The sequence below is a fragment of the Olea europaea genome, chromosome 13 (assembly GCF_002742605.1).
Source record: "Olea europaea var. sylvestris chromosome 13, O_europaea_v1, whole genome shotgun sequence".
NCBI classification, from domain to species: Eukaryota; Viridiplantae; Streptophyta; class Magnoliopsida; order Lamiales; family Oleaceae; genus Olea; species Olea europaea.
In genome coordinates this window covers 21,643,529-21,663,419 of record NC_036249.1, presented here as the reverse complement: position 1 = coordinate 21,663,419, position 19,891 = coordinate 21,643,529, and the positions used below count along the sequence as shown (strand labels likewise).

Below are 19,891 nucleotides of genomic sequence, written 5' to 3'. Positions count from 1 at the left end.
GCACGGGCATCTCTCCGAGGCTGGGGAAACAAATAGGCGTGGCGAAGAGAGAGAGGAAGGGGGGCTACTAGCCCTCTCCTGTTGTTGTTCCCGGACCAGCCATACCTTCTTTACCCTTCGCCCGGTCCAGTGAGATCAGATTTCTCGAACGAAGTGAAGTGATAGGAAGAGAACCTTTGCCATGTCAAGTTGAACCAGTCTCTCTGTCTCCCAATGTAGGCTGAGTGTACAACTTTTTTAATTTAAACTGGAGCGAAGATTTTTCTCCCGAATGAACGCGGCCCACCCATTTTCATTAACAAAAAATAGGAGCCAAACGGAGGCTTACAAATGTTAAAAAAATTACAATTCAACAAAACTATCAACTTATTAGAATCACCATATGTGAAACATTTTTATGGCCCTATAAAACTTTTTTAAAATCCAATACAGCTTCCCCAATGAGTCTTAAAAAATATTATTTTTCCAATTCAAACTTTTTTTGTGCAAGCAACTTTTTTTTATAGGAGTAAGAAAATTTGAAACTTTACTTGTTGGATTGAAAATTGATTTCTGATTGCATCAAAATGATCATATGTGATCTTCAATTATAGTTTTATATTTCGATTATGCTTTATCTATATTTCACTATTTTCTCGTTTATTGTCTCCAATTCCATTAATTTCATCGATTTTTACCTAACGAAAACATTATATATAGAATTTAGCCATAATTTATTAAAAATTCCAATAAATACTCCAATTTAAAATGCCTAAATAAGTGTAACATAATGCACTTATAACTAGGTTTTTTAATATTGAAATTGGGAACATTTTATTGGATTTTAAAGAAGTTTATGGGAACGTGGAAGTCATATTTCACATATGGTGATTTTTCTGTATTGATGGTTTGATTGAATTGTAATTTTATTTTTTACTTTTTTTATTTATGATTGTACTTACCTGTGAAATTTTCGTCCAATAAATTAGCAACGAATTGAACAAAATATGATGGATAATGGAATTAGTACAATATATCAAAGATGAGTGACCATTGGGGAGTATTTTGAAGTTCAATGAGTAAAGTGTAACTTGGTGCAAATTGAATGAGTGATGAAACAATGATTTGATTAATTTGTAATTTTTTTAACGGCCACGACTCGACATATCAGATTTTCGTTAACCACATCAACAAATAAGATAACGAATTTTTGAAGGTGATGGAGAGGGTGTGATTGAACAAAATTCAATAAACACTATGAAACACTTAAAAATTTAGTGAGTAAACCGTGACCTAAGTTCAGTAATAATTGAAACAATTAACTCACAATTCTGTGGTATAAAAATAAAAAATAATAATATAGATGAGGCTTTAAATAATATAACTTTAAAATAAATAGCTTCCACCCAATAATGCTTTAATTACTACTTTTAAATTCATACTTCATTTACACAACAATTAAGACTTCCTTGAAGAGCCACAAAAATGAACTTACAAACCCCAACAAATATTGCAATGCATCACCGAGTCTTGTGCACGTATTTTCAGCGCCTCAATGGTTTGTCCTGATCTTGCAGTAACGTAGAATCCAGCAAATGTGATGCTATATCTTCAATCTGCTTAATTCTTAACAAAGTAGCATTTTACAGAAAAAATGAAAGAGGATTATCCTTCTCTCCGGGATTTTCAAGTGCTGTAATATGTTTCTTGAATGAAGCTGCAGCTTCTTCCCTCTCATCTAACTGCCCCAGCTTGTCATAGACAATGGCCATCAAGTAAAAAGCTTCAGATGCCAATTCATGATGCTGTTCAGAAGCAATGTTATCTCAGTGAAAATTGAAATACTCGAGTATAATGAGTCCTAGTAACTTGGAACAGCAGATAAAATATGTTTGGCTAAGCTTAAAACATAAGTAGAAGTTACTTTCATGTAAATTTTGTTTCCAAACATGTTTAGATAAGTTGCTTATTTTGAAAGTTTAGCATGAGTTTGGACTTGAGGACCTTAGCATTGTTATTGTCCCTATTTCCACAGGCATGTACAATGTAAACATCTTCACCCAATTAGAAACAATGAACCATATGGAGTCACAATGGAAGCAGTCCTAGTCAGACTACGCAAAGTGAGTGCTCTAGATTTTGCAAGAGTGGACACCATGCAATTTATAGCAAAGGCAAGATTGACTGTTGCCCCATCATCCAAAATTCAAAACTATCATAACTGAATTCTAAGATTCACATTGATGAAAACTAAAAACAAGCAAGGGAAAGCTGCAGTGAAAATAATTAAATAAAAATCTATAGCCAGCCAGGGCACTTTAAGGAGAAAACGATTTGAAAAGCTAAGAATTTTAATTGTAAAAAGGAGGGTACTTAATATGAACTTTGCTCAAGCTTTTCACAGATTTGAATCATCAGATCATTTTTTTAAGTTAACCAAATGTACTAGATCACAGGCTATTCAATTTTTCAGGAGGGTACTTAATATGAACTTTGCTCAAGCTTTTCACAGATTTGAATCATCAGATCATTTTTTTAAGTTAACCAAATGTACTAGATCACAGGCTATTCAATTTTTCAGGAGGGTACTTAATATGAACTTTGCTCAAGCTTTTCACAGATTTGAATCATCAGATCATTTTTTTAAGTTAACCAAATGTACTAGATCACAGGCTATTCAATTTTTCAGGAGGTGCCAAATGAAGTAACTTGTAGGTCCAAGAAAGAGGAAAGTATCATCGAAGCTGAAATATTCCGGTGCTTATGATGAAAAGTCCTTGCATAAGGCAGCGCTTCTATCAGGAAAGGAAATATGTAACTATATTTTGGATTATAAATGTCATAAATTCTCATGAAAATAAAGGGAAAAATTTTTTTATTAAAAAAGGAGTTTCTTTCTCAGCGAAAAATGGAATTGTTTCACAGAATTGAGACCTTAGAGATTTCACATTGAATTTTATGAACTATACAATATAGAAAAACACAAATGCACCAAGAAAACTGCAAGATTAATGAAGATGGTGAAGATTTCTTCCATGGAAACGGGATCCAGACACAATCCAGTTCCCAGTTTTCCCATGGATTTGCCTCATTATGAAAACATTTCCATACATTGCCTGCTAAGTCATTTCATATTATGAAAAGATTTTCCTGCATTACCTGCTTTGTAATTTGCAACCTATAAGAGGAAACAAAATAAATGGCTGACATCACCAATTTCTTCATACCATATTTGCACAGGATTGTACATAAATTTCTCTAGAAGAGATCTATGACACCCATTACGACTACCCATTATCTCATTTCTAGCCAACATTTATAGACATAAGCATGTAGAGATCAGAGATTAACGGACCTCCAAAAGTTGAAGTTCTTCTGAAGCTTGCCTTAAAGGTTCCAGAACCATCTCCGGATCTTCAGAAACTGGGAAATATTTACAAAAAGAACTATATTTTATAAGCTCAATGAGAGGGTAAGAATAAACTTGTTCAATCTTATTTATCTTAAGAGTTTTGACTTGGTCCTTTCCAGTGGAATCATAAATGATATTCTGTCTCTTATTTCTTGGCAAGTCTTTCTACATCTTTTCCTTGCATTCGGTTTATTTATTTACTTGGGGTGTTAAATATTTCATCAGAAGCTACACATATAGCAGCAAAATTTACAGGGGTGTGACCAATTTTCGATGAGCAAGCATTTAATTTCATTGACATCAACATTTTTACAGAAGTTACATATGATTATCTTGGTATATCTGGAGCATGACATAGCTCTTGATAGATAAATTTGTCAGACGTGTTAGAATTCCATGAAAAAGTGAATTGTGTTGAAATCAAATTTTAAATAAATAAAATTTTCCTCTATAGTAGCTCAAACTTTTATGTGGAATGGTTCAACACAAGCAACGGGAAAAATATGAGCTTATCATCCTTCTTGATGGGTCTTTTATGCACACAAGAGATCATAAGTAAATTTCAAAAATGTGCATTCTGCAATCTTTGGAACTATGGCTTAATAAATCACTGTAATTCTAGATTAATTCAAAGAAACAGTGTACAACTAAACAAGCTTGAAACCAAGTTGGCAGATAATAATGGAAAGCACTATGACGTGCTGACCCATCAAAAGAAACTGCTAGACCTCTAAGACCACTGCATCATAAATACAATGAGAAAGGTTGAGTTGCTATATGGCATTAGATATAGATGTTTTAATTTGCTATTAGTCGTTATTGCACTGACTAGACCTTTTCCTTTTCTGGCAAGTTTTGTAGACATGAAGCAGATAATGAAGTACCTGAAAAGCTTGGTTCAGCTAGATAGCATTTTGCTTCAGTTATAAATGCCCGACTGCGCAGCTCCAAACCTCCATGGCCAAGTAGTATGGGAAAAGCACTGTGTATAAGGGCTAAAGCCTTTTTTGCATGACTTGGTCCAAGAGAAAGCCATAGCTCAGCCAGCGTCAATGTTGCAGAGGCTTTGAGAAGATCTAAATTAAATGACTGGCAGAATGAAAGGCAAGCCAAAACATAGGGAATTCCCGAAACAGCATTGCCTGATCTCTGAAAATGAAGGAAAAACAAAAATTAAAAGATGCATTACCCTTGTACAATTTGTATACCAGTAAAAGAGGCTAAAGATGAAGGATAGCAGACAAATTGGACAACCGAATATTGTGAAATGCTTATGCCAACTAACTAGCAAATGAGTGTAAAATGCACAATGCAGTTATAAGCCATTTTAAGACATCTTGATCAACAGAGAGTACATCCCACCAGCACTTAAAGATATTATTGTAGGGGTGGTATACTGACAAATTTAGGTGGTCTAGGGAATCAAAAACTACATACCTTGTGTATCTCAGCAAGCAAGAGAAGAACGGTAGCATTTTGGACCTGCATATTAAACTTATAACACATGCAGAAGAGGGAGTGGGCTATAGCTGCAGCCTGCAAGAACAACTTGCATCAGTAAGAACAAAAAAATCATGAAAGAGAAAGCAGAAATTGGAACAGCACAGATCCATCCATGACTTGGTCATCCTGAGTGCTGTTGTGAATGAATAGTTCAACATTGGAGTGGGAGGAAAAATTTTCTTGGCGGCATATCACTTTAAAATCAATCATATGGAATTTTGACACATTTATCAGAATCAGAATTGATGAGTCCACTGTTGAAGAATGAAGACTTCACATGGTCAAACTTTCAGGGAAGAAGATTTATTCTTGGATCCTAACAGGATTTGGTCGTTAGTTTTAGAACAATAAGATGTGGCTTGACCATAAGCTATTTAGTATAGAAAATAAACCATTATGGTTGTGAGGAAGTCTTCATGGTTGGGAAGGGTATAAGTTCATGCAGAAGCTTGAGGTACTGAAAGAAAAAACTTAAGAGTTGGATGCAAGAAGTTTTCGGCGGTTAGCAATTGAAGAATCAGTGATTGTTAGAAGAATTGGGGAGTCGGACAAAGATGAAACATGAAGTGATATTAGTCAAGCTTTTATAGTAGAAAGATGCTGTTCAAAATTCAAATTTGAAGATGTTCTAGTGAGAGATATAGAAGGCCTTTGAGGTGAAAGGAGAACATCAAATGAATCAAAAGGAGGCCAAATTCGAGGTTGTCTCAACATGGTGAGCTATAGAAGGATACAAATTGCATTAGTTAGCTAGAAAAGGGGGGAGATTGGTAGGCAAGGATAGAGCTAGACAAAATTCCGGAACCGAATCAGACCCGAATTGAACCAAACCGAGAGATTCTTAAATTAAATCCCCAAATTGGTATGTGAATCGAGAACCGACGGGTTCAATTTAGTTCTCGGTTCTAAACCAAGAATCGAAAAATCAAATAAGAACCAAATCTCCCTAATTTTTTAATTTATTTATTTTAAATAAGCCAAATTATTTTATTTTTTCTAAATAAATTTGATAACTAACTAATTTAGCCCAAACCCTAAATATGATTTTTCCTATTTCTAATTTCCAGTCTAAGCCCAACTTAATCAAATTAAAATAAGTTTTACCCAAACCAATTATTCGACCATAACGTCGTTTCTACGATTCTGGAAAATTTGAATTGAAAGCTAAGCTATGCCTCTCTTCATTATTGTGAGCTCGTTATCTTCACTTCCTATGATTTTAAGGGTCAAATCTATAAAGATCTCAACAAAGAGAGACGCAAAAGATAAATAAGATTGAGCTACGTTATTTTATAAGAGTTGAGATTAAACATATAATTAGTTGAATTAATCTAACGTTATTATAAATGTTAAAAAATTAAATTATTATAAGGAACCCTAGAGCTGAACCGAACCCAAACGATTCCATAATTAAATTTGGACTCAACGGTTTCATTTACTAAATACTCAAAATTCGGATTCGATTTGGCTCTAAAGATCACCAAACTGAACCATGTCCAACCCTAGGTGAGGAGTTGATTGAAAAGGATGGTGGACTTCTTCAAAACCCTATACAGCTCATGTTAGTTTGTGTTGGGGACTAGAGGGCATTAACTAGTGCCTGATTGAGAGATGTTCGTTTGATTTGCTCGAAAGGACTATCAAGGAAGGGGACGTTATGAGACAGTTTGGGATCCTATGTCTCTACCTATTATTCATTGTTAGGACATTTTATTAGAAAAGATCATTTCAACGAACATGGCATGTCTGGCATACATGTATATAAAAAAGGCGTAGTCGACCAACTTCAAAGAAAATGAGGATGGGTCACAGTGCAGAAAGGATAGAGGACTACAGAGAAGATAGCCCCACTTCGGTGCTCATAGAAAGTGAGAGGAAAAAACTTTTAAGGGTGCATAAATAGTCTCCAATGTCATGTGGTGTTCATATGATCAAAGAAAGGAAAAAGAGATGGATAAAACAATTTTGCATCTGACTAACATTCATCTCACTCAAAAAGTTAAAGAAACACTTGTCACAATTTGAGAAGGCAATTTCCCTCCAAAATTCCTTTTGGGCAAACTTTTCTTCTTACATTCTTTGTGCCAGAAAACAAAAGAAAGTAATATAACACCCTTTTCATTCCTCCCTTATTATCCTTTTACTATATTCTCCTCATCTACTTTATATTCCATCTAAACCATGCACACCACAAAACAATAAGAATCCAGGGACAATCAACTCTTTAGATAGTTTCCCTCCTGAGAGGTACTGGTATATAACTTATTCCATATCCTTCTACAGAAAAATAGATATATGAAGATAGTATTAGATTAATCCCATTTTGTTCTTATTAACTGAATGTCTCACAAATCTCTAAGTTGCAAGCTTGCAATCGTGTATCAAAGAATGTAGAAGTGTGGAATGAATTGTAACAAAATTTTCGATATCATTGGACAAGGTTCTACCCTCAAGAATGTTAAGGCTGCAAGTTGTTTCTAGAACAGACTCAAAGGCAAATGTTTAGTAGATATTGTAGCTATAACTCAAAATTTTAGCAAGATGCCTACATACTGCGGCATAAGCTACCAATTTAAAGTAAAAAGTCAACGGGACAACCATGACTTTGAAATCAACAGCAATAAGTAGCAACCAGCGACTCCTTATTAATACTTCAAATGCTTGGTCTGGTGAAAAAAGCACTCCAACAAGTTTCCCAGCTCGTGTACAACTCACTCTAATCTGGAAGCACTGCTAAGTTATTTCATTGAAAAAAGTGAGAGTGTAGTGGTTTGAAAACCTGACTTTTAAAAGGAATAAGATCAGAGGTTTAAGATATACCGGATATGCTGTAATTGAAATATGATTTCGACTTGGGTGAATCTGATGCGGATAATAAGCTGATTGATAAGTGGAAAATACTGGTTAAACAATGCTGTAACATTCTTAAAGATGTGAGAAAACAGAATTTCCAGTGTAACTAAATTTGGAAAAAAGTCCCTAGGAGTATTGCTTTCAGTGGCCAGGAAGCAGCCATGGAGAGTATACTGACTGGATTATCTGAGGAAGAGACAGAAAACAATTGAATTGTTGTTCACGTGGCAAAAAAGACGAGAATGCTACCAGTTATCTACCACTTCATTGTGGAAAAACCTACATCATATGGTCTCTGGGGATGTGAATAGATTGGGTTTTGGGGGGGGGGGGGGGATGTGTTTTAGAATAGTGAATTTTATTTTTAGAATGTGGTTCAAAAATAAGGAAAAGTTTTGGATTTATGTGTAACATTATTTTATGGGAGAATGTGTGGTTGAAAGTAAGTTTTGGAAAAATGCATTTTTGAAAAATGGAGCACAAACAGGGGCTAAATCAATTTTGAAGCATTTGGTCGTAGGTCCAACCTTTGTATCCTTTGAATACTGCCAAATGCTGGATGAGTTTTGCATATGCTAACGCAGCATCAGCTGAACTGAAAAATTACAGAAAGTTAGTTCGTGATTAGATGATTAAGTTAATTACAAATGTGGAAGAATGGAATACAATAGGGAAGGATTAATTATGCAGCAGGACCAGCAAATTAATGCATGGGAATTACCTCGATGAATCAGCAAAGCATGTAGCAAAAACCAGTGCATTTATTCGAACTAGAGGAGCACTGAACAGGAAAGATGAAGCAAATGAGAAAAACCATTAACTAAGGTAATTAGATTTAGAATAAACAATTTGAGAATGTAGGAGAACTAGGTAACCACAGACAGAGTCAGACAGACAGACGGACAGAAGTAGCATCAGATGACTGATCAAGCTATATATAACTCAAACAAGTTTGCATTTGGGTTGTCTCCTATTGCTTACTGTAGATGGAATAAGCCAAATAGAGCAATACGTGAAAAAATTGTTTCTACCATAACATTATATTGTTCCAGCAGATGAGAAATCTTGCAAACGTCAGTTTTCTCTGAAGGAAATGATCTAACTGGAGAGAAGCAAAGGAGATCCTCATCTGCTTCCAGAAGATGTGAGATGGAAGGAGAAAGTGGATGAGCTATGATTCTTTCATTAATTTTGATTCCCTGGCACAGTGGCCATAGTATAAATACTTCTCCCATATCTGGAATTTGGAGGGAAAAGAAAAAAAAGATGATTTAATTTTCTATTCTCCTAGATCAAGATAACTCGGCAGTCAGCAGAAATCCCTTTGCCCCCAGTTGAACCAAAAGCCTACATGCTCAGCCAATTGCAAAATTCATGCCCAAACAATACATGTACAACCTTTTTATTCCCAACGTTCCATACCACTCATGGACTGCATATCTATTGCCACATGCACAATTTAATAAGCTGAATAGCTCTATATTTCTGTGAGCGCGGAAACTAAGAACTCAACAACCCTACAAAAAAATTGACAATATAGCCTGCGCAAAAAACAAACTATTTATCTGTCTGAGTTATCTAGGATTCAAATTGTGGGAAATTGGTGTTACGAAATGGGATAAGAAAATGGTGGAAGGTCATTAATGGTCCCAAGTCACAAGTCCTTGAAGTTCAAACCAATATGAAGATGCCATCAGGGTACATCACAAACTTACATCAGAACTTAGGATAGCATGCTCAGAATCAATCAGGTTTTCTACGGCATGACCCTATTGAGAGGTCTGATGCCCTCAAAATAAGAAAACTATCAATTGATTCCACAGGACAGGCCGCACAGCATAATAAATCACAGTGTGTCATTAATGTACTTGAAAAAAAATCTGAAAATGTCTTTGTTGAGATGGTAGCGATGAGTTAACTGCCAGTTAATTAACACATACTGTCTGCCAAGAAGTCATATTTTCTTTCTTGTAGTTCAATTTTCTTGTAGTTCAATGGTTTCACTTCAAACAAGTTAATATCAGTGCAGAACAGGAGAAGGCTTGTGCATGCATGCGTGCATGTGCGCATCAACTGAAAGATGTCAGCGATGAGTAGAAGCTTCATGTCGCTCAAACTGAAAATGCATCTAAGGTATGCATATACTTTTTATTTTATACAAAAATAAAGTTTAATAAACTGTGAAGAGTATAAAGGACCAATTCAGATTCCTTCAGTTCTACTAAATTAGATCCACTTAATGGGACACAAGTCATAAAATGGCCAAAAGGCCATAATCAGCTGAGCTGACATTGCCTGCTCAAGTACTTCTCAGAAGGATTTTTCTTAACAGAATGTGAGTAATGAGAACTAACAGTAATGCTACAATCATTAAATAAACTATGACCAGATTTTCACGAGCATATGCATAAAAAATAACACTGTTCAGTACTGCATTAGCATGGAAGTTTTCGAGAAAATAAGGCAGGACATCCAAATAAGTGGCTTCAAGAGTTAAGCATCACATATGGTATTGTTACAGATCACCTGCCATATGCCTCCCATGCAGCAGCACGAACCAAGTAGGAAGAACCCAATAAGTGTAACACCGATCCTGGTATAGAACTTGGCTGAGCACTAAAGTTGAAACTGTTGGAATCACCCCTGGTTTCATTTTCTTGAGAGTAAACTAATAAACCTGTAGGTTTTTTCAAATTTTGCAGCCATGAAGTGCAGAAGGCGCCATCAATGGTCATTATAGAAGTTTCATCTGTAAATTCGCTAATCAGATGATAACTGGTCCATAGTTCCTGCCACAATCATTATGACCATATAAGAAAGAATGTATTCTTAACAGTCATACTCAATAAAAATTGCTGTTAAAAGAACTAAAAGCATAAATCAATGAACTGATATAACCTTGCAGATATTGGCTGGGCGTGTTCTAAGCTTCGTGGAAGCCTTTGGACCAAAAGAGAGCAATGGTCTTTGAACATGCTACAAACCAAAATAGACCAATTTTAGTTTTAATTCATAACATAACAAAGAAAAGAAATAAAAGGACAGAGAACCCAAAACAAGCGTTCACCACTGCATGAACCTAAACGGTGCATTTAGCACTATGTGAACCCAAATAATTATCCTATCTAGACTTTAACACAAGATAGACAATAACTTCATCAACAAGTTGCAGATATCTGTAGCCTACAACTTATACAAGTTAGCATCCATGATTGACTATCACTAGTCAGATGTGAAGCAAACCCTCCCATAATTTTCCCCTAGCATCCTACCTTATCTCTTCCAGAAATAAAATGTCATATTAGAGTTCTGGATTTTAATCTTACTTTTAAGTGATGTCCTCCTTTGCCAACTAATGCCTATTTTCTGGGAGCAACATTGAACCATATTAACCTTTTCGTGCAGTTTATCAAATCTGTTCTATCCAGCAAAATCCAATATAACCATTACCATATTCTGTGCTATTTTCCACTTCATTAAGCTTCACAAATCCATGAAACCATTAAAAACATTAAATTCAGAATACAGGAGATCAAATTTGATCATACTTGTGCAAGAACACAAGTATTGACAAGACATGCAAAACTTTACACATTAAAATTCATTCTTTCAAGTGCCAAGTACCAAAGAATTACAGAAACCAACAAATTCAATTACAAGTTCCATCGTTTTACTTCTCGTAATTTACAAAAAGGCGCATGATTCAGTCTCAATTATATTTCCATCAATTATATCCATCTACTTTCCAACCAAACGTCGTAAATTAAGTAAATCCATAAAAATAGATATGCATAAAAAAATACATATCCCACTCACTTCCTTTGGATAGACATTATTTCAAATCTCCAGAACATTTTGATGAATTAAACTTTTCCAAATCAACTAAGTATTAGGCCAAAATAACAAATTTGTGTTATATACTTCATACAGTCTACTAATGAAATGAGGAAAAATTACTTACCGCCAAGTCAAATTTAGCAATTTCAAGATGAATGGATGCCACCAATCGTTTCAGCTTTAAACTTTCTGCTCTCTTTAAGGATCTCCTCAAGAGTACAAATAATTGTTGTTGAATGGATGATGAAGTGCCTATACCAGCAACTGGCCAATATGATGCTCCAATAATTCCAGTCATATTTGAGAAGCCAATAGCAGACAAGAGGTTACAAATGGCAGCCAATGTGTAGGCAAGACATGTATCATCGCTGTGCTGAATTTTGAGATAAAATTAACCAATATGAGTGTGAAAAAAAAAAAGGAAAAAAAAAGGGAAAAAACATCTAAAATGTGTTACTTTGACTAGAGGTGAATATTGAAGACACCTATAGCTTGTTTGCCTTCCATTTATAATCTCCTTATAATATAAAGGTAAAAGTTAAACTTTAATTTTAACTACGCATTTTGTAGGACCCACCACTAGATTGGCATAGCCATTACAGTGACTAGATTACATTCTATCAAAATTGATCGATAACAAAAAGCAAGACGCATATAAGAAAGTATTGATTGATTTGTGGCCTTTAGTAGAGAATTGAAACTGACACAAAACTTGGAGAGAATAAGACAGAGTCAACCAAGCTTTTTCAAAGGAGGAATGAAACTTTCAAGCTCTATCATTGGAAATTGCAAGTGAAATCAACAAAACATAAGTTGAGAAAGTAGAACCCCTAAAGTAAGTCTGCAAGGGCTCACGACAATCTCCTTTAAACTTAAGTAATATGGGATAAAGCATGTAATTAAATTATTCGGTTTCAGAAGTCTGATTTCCTTAAAGCATTAAATTAAAAGGCTAGGGTCTGAAGCATCCCAAGCAAAGTGATGAGCATGGTCTATTAATCCCAACGAAAGAAATTTCTTCAGGCATACATGCTCTGACTAACTCAGCCTAAAGGACCTCCTTAAGAGAACTCCAGCAAGTCTATAGTACTTTGGGTGATAGTGCCAGCAGAAAGGTAACTGTAACACATACATTATTCAAAAATGAGTAATTGCCCTTCTCCGACTTTTAGTGCCCAACTTGAGAACAGACAGCTAATGCGTTCCACTTATTGAACAGGGGCCAAGACGAGGGGTACTTGTGATATTTCGGCATGGAACGCATTTTATTTGACAGTTTTTAAGAAAAAAAGTCACTAAACTTATCGAATTAACTTCTCATTGATGCATTGTTTCATCAAGATGGCATTGACATGATTTGCATTTCATTTTGACATAATATTTAATAATCAAAGGCAATTGGCAAGATAACAGAAATATATTCAGATATTATCAAATGCTTCAATTTAGTTTAGATCACTAAAGAAATGAGAATATACCAAAATGGGATATTAAACAGAAAGCAAATATAAAATTAAATGTACACCTGCTGGGAAACTTGAACTGCTTCAGTTAAAACCTGAAAAAAAAAAAAAAAAAGGGAGAAACACTTGTGAGGCTGTGACTGCCACAAAGATGGATCATAAACAAACAACTGCCAACAAGGCACCAAAAAACCACTCCCTTTCAAGAATTTTCAACCATAAATTGAAAAGATTTAATGAGTAAGAATAACAGATGAAAGTAGTCCTAGGAACAAGCAAAGATGAACCAACAGATATGAGGCACCATCATTGCATATGCTTACCTCCAAAGATTCCTTTGGGTGCCCTAAATGAAAATGCATCATCCCCAAACATAACAAAGCAATTTCATATCTTCCCAAACCACTGCAGCCAGATGGAGCAGGAACAAATTCAACACCCTCAGTCCCTGCACTTTATTACAGACAATACTCATATTAGATCATTGGCAAAGAAAGTTAATTGAAGATGAAATAGCATAGCATAAAAGGAAGTTTAAATGTAAATGATAGAAACAAGAATGGATGAAAGAAGCTTTGCTGAGGAACTGCCATCAGATGCCAGTTAGCAATTTAAGTGACACGGGTGAACTCTACAAAGAATGAGAAATCCCTCAGATGAGAGAGGAAAAGAAATATATGTCAAAAGAGGAAAAAGTAGCACTTGCCAAGGTTAAGGACTAACAGGCGACCAATATGCAACCAAGAACTAAAAGTAATTTCTTGTGAGAAACATTGAAGTGACCATTCTCTTGGGTTAAAAGTTAATGGTCCTTGCCTATTGAACATGGATTTAATACACAATCCTTGAGCTTTGCACAAAATGCCTGTCATTTCCTAAGCTTAAAACTAACTTACCAGCTTTATAAAAGATTCTGTAAAATTCAATATGCGCAAAAAATATTTTAGAGCTGCATTTGAGAATTAGTGGCTCTCACACTAAAAATGAGATCTAGAGGAGCCACTTATATCAAACTTATAAATTAAATACTGAAGAGTAGATTATTCCCTGATTTATTTGGATTTTGAAGTGAACTTGAGGCGGATATCTTGAACAAATTTCTGTATAGTCATTTTAGATTATATACAAGATCACAAGTTCTAGATATTTTCATTAGATACCATGACATTTTATTACATATTCCATATTCGCTTTCATTATATTGAAAATAAAATTCGTGATTTTATTGTTGTTTTATTCCCTGCTAATCTTAAATTTGTTGACAAACTTTATTATAAGATGAGTTTTTTAAGAAATTTTTTGAATTTCTCCAATTAGTTCTCAAATTCTTAATTCGTCAATGTTTGTGATAGATTTATGGTTAGTGTGTTCACAGTATGCTTATCACATTCAGATCGACCAAGGTAATTAGAGGTGGCGTGTTCATCATATGCTTATTCTACTCGGGGATCAGACAGATATATCCGAAGTAAAGTGAAATGAAAATACCATTCTTTTATCTAATGCGGCACAAAATCAAGGAAAGAAATTAAATATCTGAATTAGAAATCAAAACAGATCCTCAAAAATTTTATGTTTGAAACTTATATTAATAGAGAATTGTACTTCTGACAATTCTCCATAGTATTACTGTTCTCATAACCGTCCTCTTTATCAGTAGTCCACACTCCATATTAGCCAATGCTGGGAACAAAACACCTAGTTTCATGGGACATGTTAATGTGGCTCAAAAATGTAATAGGGCTTGACGCAAGGAAGAAATGCCCAGTGCCAGAGAGGGATATATCTAGTTGCCATCAGATTATTGGGTTTCATGTCCTTCCTCTGTACAAAACTGCTGATGAGTAAAAAAAAGTCAACAAAAAGAAAGGTAAAAGGGCCACATTGTCAAGAGTGTAATATTATTAGAGAAACAAGAAATTAAGTTTGTGAAACATTGACGCCGTGCTTTGAATGGAAGCACAATGAAATAGAAGAAGAAAAATATAAAACAGTTTCCGATAGGGACACACAAATTTTAGTTTTTCTTTTATTTATTTCCAGGGAATAAGAAAAGTCAATGAAAGAGGAAGATATGATTTTTCTTTCTAAATAGTCCTCTTCAATTTTCTCTCAAATTTATCATAAAATAAATAAGTGAAAGAATCTAACATTCCCCCATTTGTCCCTTTTAAGTTAGTCGAACATCATTTTTAGTTTGTTACCTCTTCTTTTCTGTTACACCCAAGCCACACTGATGCAATACATGTATCCAAGTGAAAATACGTCATGGCATCGAATAAAATAAACTGATTAAGTTTTACCTGTAATCAAAATAACGATGAAGATTCTCCAATGCACCAGGGTAGTCATCATGATGAAGACAATTTAAGTAACGCAAGAAGTGAACCTGCAATTTAAATTAGGAGACAAGAAGCATCTCCAAGTCAGGTAAAGGAACTCCCTACTAAAATAAACAACAGTGGAAAAGAAATATCAAAATTAGCAACTCACTCGATGTAATTCTGGAGCTGATTTCTGAAGCTTTTTTAGTATAGATTCAAAAGTGTGTAGAGGGAAGGAGCTCCCATGTCTGAAACAAGATCGTAAAAATAGAAATACTTGCATGTAATAATTCTGAAATATAATTATTAGATGAATATAGAAAAGATACAATTTAGTGCATGTTTGGCAAAGCTTATAATTGCTTATAAGTTGGTCAAACTCTATTTTTAACAACACATTCCATAGGACGCACAACTTTTACCTCCTTTATAATCACACATTCCCAAGGAGCCACTGCTTATGAGCTCTTATAAGCTCGGCCAAACAAGCACTAATAAAATGGATCAAAATTCACTCACTTCTCGATGGCATCTGCTTGCTCCGAAAGGTAGCCCTGAACCTGCCAGTTTGTTCGTAGGAAAGTGCCACTGGGGGGGTCAGTAACTCTTAATGTATCACTGGTTGACGGTGCAGACGAGCTAACTTCTCGAGGCCTATCAATATGTTTCGCACTGGAGCTTGGAGCAAAATCAGTATCTGCATTCATTGAAATTAAATCATCTCTAAAGAAGCAATGCTCAAACAAAGGGAAAAGAAAAAAGTAATGCAAACTAAATTTGAGGCCCAGACACTTATACTAGCAAACTAGCTTACAATCATCAAATAGTTTGAAAAGTAACATGGACACATCACAGGACCTTCAAAAGATGCCCGCATCACCTGCACCATGCATGTTAAAGGGCCTCATTCCTGATTAACTGTCCCATCCATTTGGAGGCATGGAGGAAAATCACCACTTAGTAGTGAATGCAGAATATTTACAGAGTACCATCTACCACTATTTCCTTTCTCTCTTCCTAAAAAATCAGGAAATAACTATGATGCTCGGACTTAGGTACTAGTATTGGGTACGGGTACGTATCCGAGTGTCGGGTCATTTATTATCTAGAATGTAGGATACGGGAAAAATAATCCAAATTTCGGACACGGTTACGTGGGTACATCTTTGGAACTTCAATTTTTTCCCAAAAATTCACATGTAAAAATTTAAATAATAATTAAATGGCAAATTATATATTGTAATTTGTAATAAGTGGCAATTTTTTTCCCATAAACTCACAAGCAAAATCTTTTCATTTGTTGACGACACGAGTATGCCAGCCAGAAAGACGAGTCCGAGCATCACAGGGAATTAAGTTGAAAGAGGCAAAAAATATACATGAAAAANACTGATGCCCACAAAAAGTCCAATTTCATATCTCATGAATCGAACCCTCACACTGCAGCTGTCAGCAACGCTGAGATTATCTCACTCATCCTTCACACCACTGAGTTGTGCCCCGGGGGGCTAAGTCCTCTAATTTCTATGTATACATTATGCAGGCAAATTAAAAAAAAAAATGAAAGAGAAAAAGAATGGCAACTATCAAAACATCCTGTACAATTGCAGGATGTAATACCTATGGTGAAATAATACTTGACAAGAGGCAGAAAAAAAGACGAGCTATAATGATATACAGTTCTCAACAATACATTCTGTCATTCCAAGGATAAAAATTTATGACCATGGATATTGAGCAACCAAAACCCAAATATTGATAAGTACTGTTTAAATGCCTCTTATTTCAATTGAAAGCAATTCATAAAGAACTTTTGACACGTGTGTCTAAAGACGATAATCAATATGCGGTGATGTTCAGTAGCAATACCTTCAACTAACTCAAAAAGTGCTCCAGGAGCATGACTATGGAAAGAAACTCTTTCATTTGCCAATTTCCTGGCTTCAAATTCTTCATTAACTTTCTCGAAAACAAAATTCTCCAACTCCATATTCTCGTATTCTAATTCTGGATCATTACTAGAATCATCTAAATGTGATAACTCGAAAGGCGGACAATCTGAAAGGGATTCCTTACAATATGTCCCTATATTAGATAAAAGATGACAAACACCCTGCCCAGAAAAAATAATTGTTAAGTGAAACCCATCAAAGTAAAAAATCTGATACTCCTAAACTGATTAAACAACTGAATTAGCTACAATTGTCCAAGTAATAGTATACAACAAAATAGGCTCTCTTGGACATATAATATCGGTATATCCCTGAGAGCTGTAATATGCACTAAAGATTCAACGTAGCAAGAGTGCGCTTTTACATATAAATCATTGTGTCTATTGTCATTAAAACAACTTAAATTGCAGATAAATGACATTTGCCTCTTTCCTGGAAACTGAAAGCTGTCTTGCATTAATTGGGCATATTATAAAGCACCGTAAACATGTTTCTCGCTACATAATACATCCCAGTAAATAGCATTAAGAATGAGAAAAAGATTTGTTTTAGCATAACATGCACTTCCAGGGATTAACAAGACAGAGTACTACCAAGAGGCTCCCAATAAAGTTCAGGTGACACTTTCGCAACCACTAGAAATTTTCAAAACACTTCCAGCCTTAATATGGCAAGATTCTTTTTGTTTTCTGAACTTTTTTCTTTAGTAGCCATTGCATTCACCCCTTTAGTTGGTTAGTAAGTTATATGACCAGTAACAATCACTAATCTAGTAGATATGATATTGGTAAGTATAAGCATCCAAATTGCCATGAAATTTAGTTATTTCAGACACGCATATCGAAAGATGTTAAACAATAATTTGAGTAGCACCCTTCAAAAAGATAATGGCCTACAAATTATAAATTCAATACCTCAAATGACATGACATTGAAGGCAAGTAAGCAACGCCTAACGAACATTCCAAGAGCACTACTGGGATCCAACACAATCTGATCATCGTCAACAACATTGGCATCAGAGCCCCCAAGTATCCCTACTTAAACAAAACGCAATCTCTTTAGCAATTATCGAGTGGGACACTTCAATGACAATGTCAGACCAAGGTACAACCCAGTACCTAATATTGTACAATATGCTTCAGCTCTGTGTCGTGTACAATATCAGCTCCAACTACTGGGAGTATAAAAATAAAAAATTGCACCTTGCTGCATCATCAATTATTTTTATTATCCTAATTCCTTTAAAACAACAATCAAATGACCAAAACATCACCTCGCAAGTCATTAAAAAAGTTAAACAAGTCATCAGGTGAAGTCAAAGACGAGAGTCTACGAGTCAAATGATCGCTCAACCAATGATTTAATAGCCCACCAATTTCTCTTAATTGAGCTATTAATTCATCCAATGACGGCTCAAAAATACTGTCACACGCCTACAAAATCAAAAAGTGTGAAACTCTTTACTCAACCGAGTATTATAACAAAGGAAAAGTAAGTATATAAGGCCGGTATATAAGGCCATTCATTGTTACCTTAGTAAGGGATAGAAGGAAAATCCCGAGAGAGTTATGATGAGCAACGGAGGAGAAGGGGAAGGGAACGGATATTTCAGAAGGCGGGGCGTAGACTTGTATTAAAATGCATATGGAAACCTTGTGGGGAGTTACTGCGAAATTCCCCGGGGGCTTCAATATTCCAGCCATTGTCGTTGTGATTAAACTATTGCTATTAGTCTATGAGGATGATTTTCAATTGGGAAATGGCGGTGGGTTCTAGGGTTTTTACAAATGGAGCAGAGTGCAGGCATTAGGAGAAAAGGTGGCAAAAATCTTCAAGATCCACTTATTTGAAATTTTAGGGGTAAAGTGCAAGCGGCGAATCGTCTTTACTCCGGGAGTATTTGTACCATTTAGCATCAATTTATTTTAGGAGAACTTACAAAAATATCACAAAAAATGAAAGTTTTTAAAAATTTGTCATTTTCACTTTATGTGAGCAAAAATGTCACTTTTTTATGATGAAAAGTCAAAATTACCCTTAATGACACACTTTTAGTAGGTTTTAATGCTTGATTTGAAAGAAAAGCATTGATTTGATGTGATGATTTAATTTCTATATATAAAACATAGATAGATGTGTATTTTATTGATTAATATGAATTTTTGTTCATAAAAAGGGTAAAGAAAATTTAAAAATGAAACATAAACTACAAACCCTTACTTTCTCCATCTTCTTCATTTTCATTGTTCAAGAAAATATTTCTGATGCATTCTTCATCCATTTTGAGAGGTTAGTAATTACAAATTATTTAAATTTTACTCGTATAGCTTTTTTTTTTATATAAATGTTAAATACAATATGGGCATATTCATTTGAAATTTTTGAAACTATTATGCATTGATTTATTTGGTCTTGGAGTCTTTCACAAAATGTCATTATCACCATTAAGATTTTGAGTAATTTCTTCCATTCAAATCGAACACCGTTTTCATTAAATGTTTCTTTAATGACAAAGTCAATCTAATATTTTCATTTTGTCATTTGGTAGCTTAATAGTAATGACCAC

The 19,891-nt window shown here is 34.8% G+C and overlaps 1 protein-coding gene across 1 annotated transcript; it reads right to left on the bottom strand.

The window, feature by feature from the left end:
- Positions 1 to 1,339: 1,339 nt before the first annotated feature.
- LOC111408548 (anaphase-promoting complex subunit 5) lies at positions 1,340 to 19,212 on the bottom strand. The gene is made up of 18 exons (XM_023038294.1): positions 18,858 to 19,212; positions 18,599 to 18,758; positions 18,238 to 18,359; positions 17,241 to 17,484; positions 15,891 to 16,068; positions 15,541 to 15,619; positions 15,351 to 15,436; positions 13,371 to 13,500; positions 13,110 to 13,142; positions 11,709 to 11,957; positions 10,646 to 10,723; positions 10,274 to 10,536; positions 8,469 to 8,528; positions 8,249 to 8,342; positions 4,829 to 4,939; positions 4,276 to 4,540; positions 3,335 to 3,402; positions 1,340 to 1,784 (listed from the first exon to the last, which is right to left on the bottom strand). The coding sequence occupies exons 1-18, from the start codon at positions 19,026 to 19,028 to the stop codon at positions 1,623 to 1,625; spliced, it is 2,553 nt and encodes an 850-aa protein (XP_022894062.1). The 5' UTR covers positions 19,029 to 19,212; the 3' UTR covers positions 1,340 to 1,622.
- Positions 19,213 to 19,891: the final 679 nt, after the last annotated feature.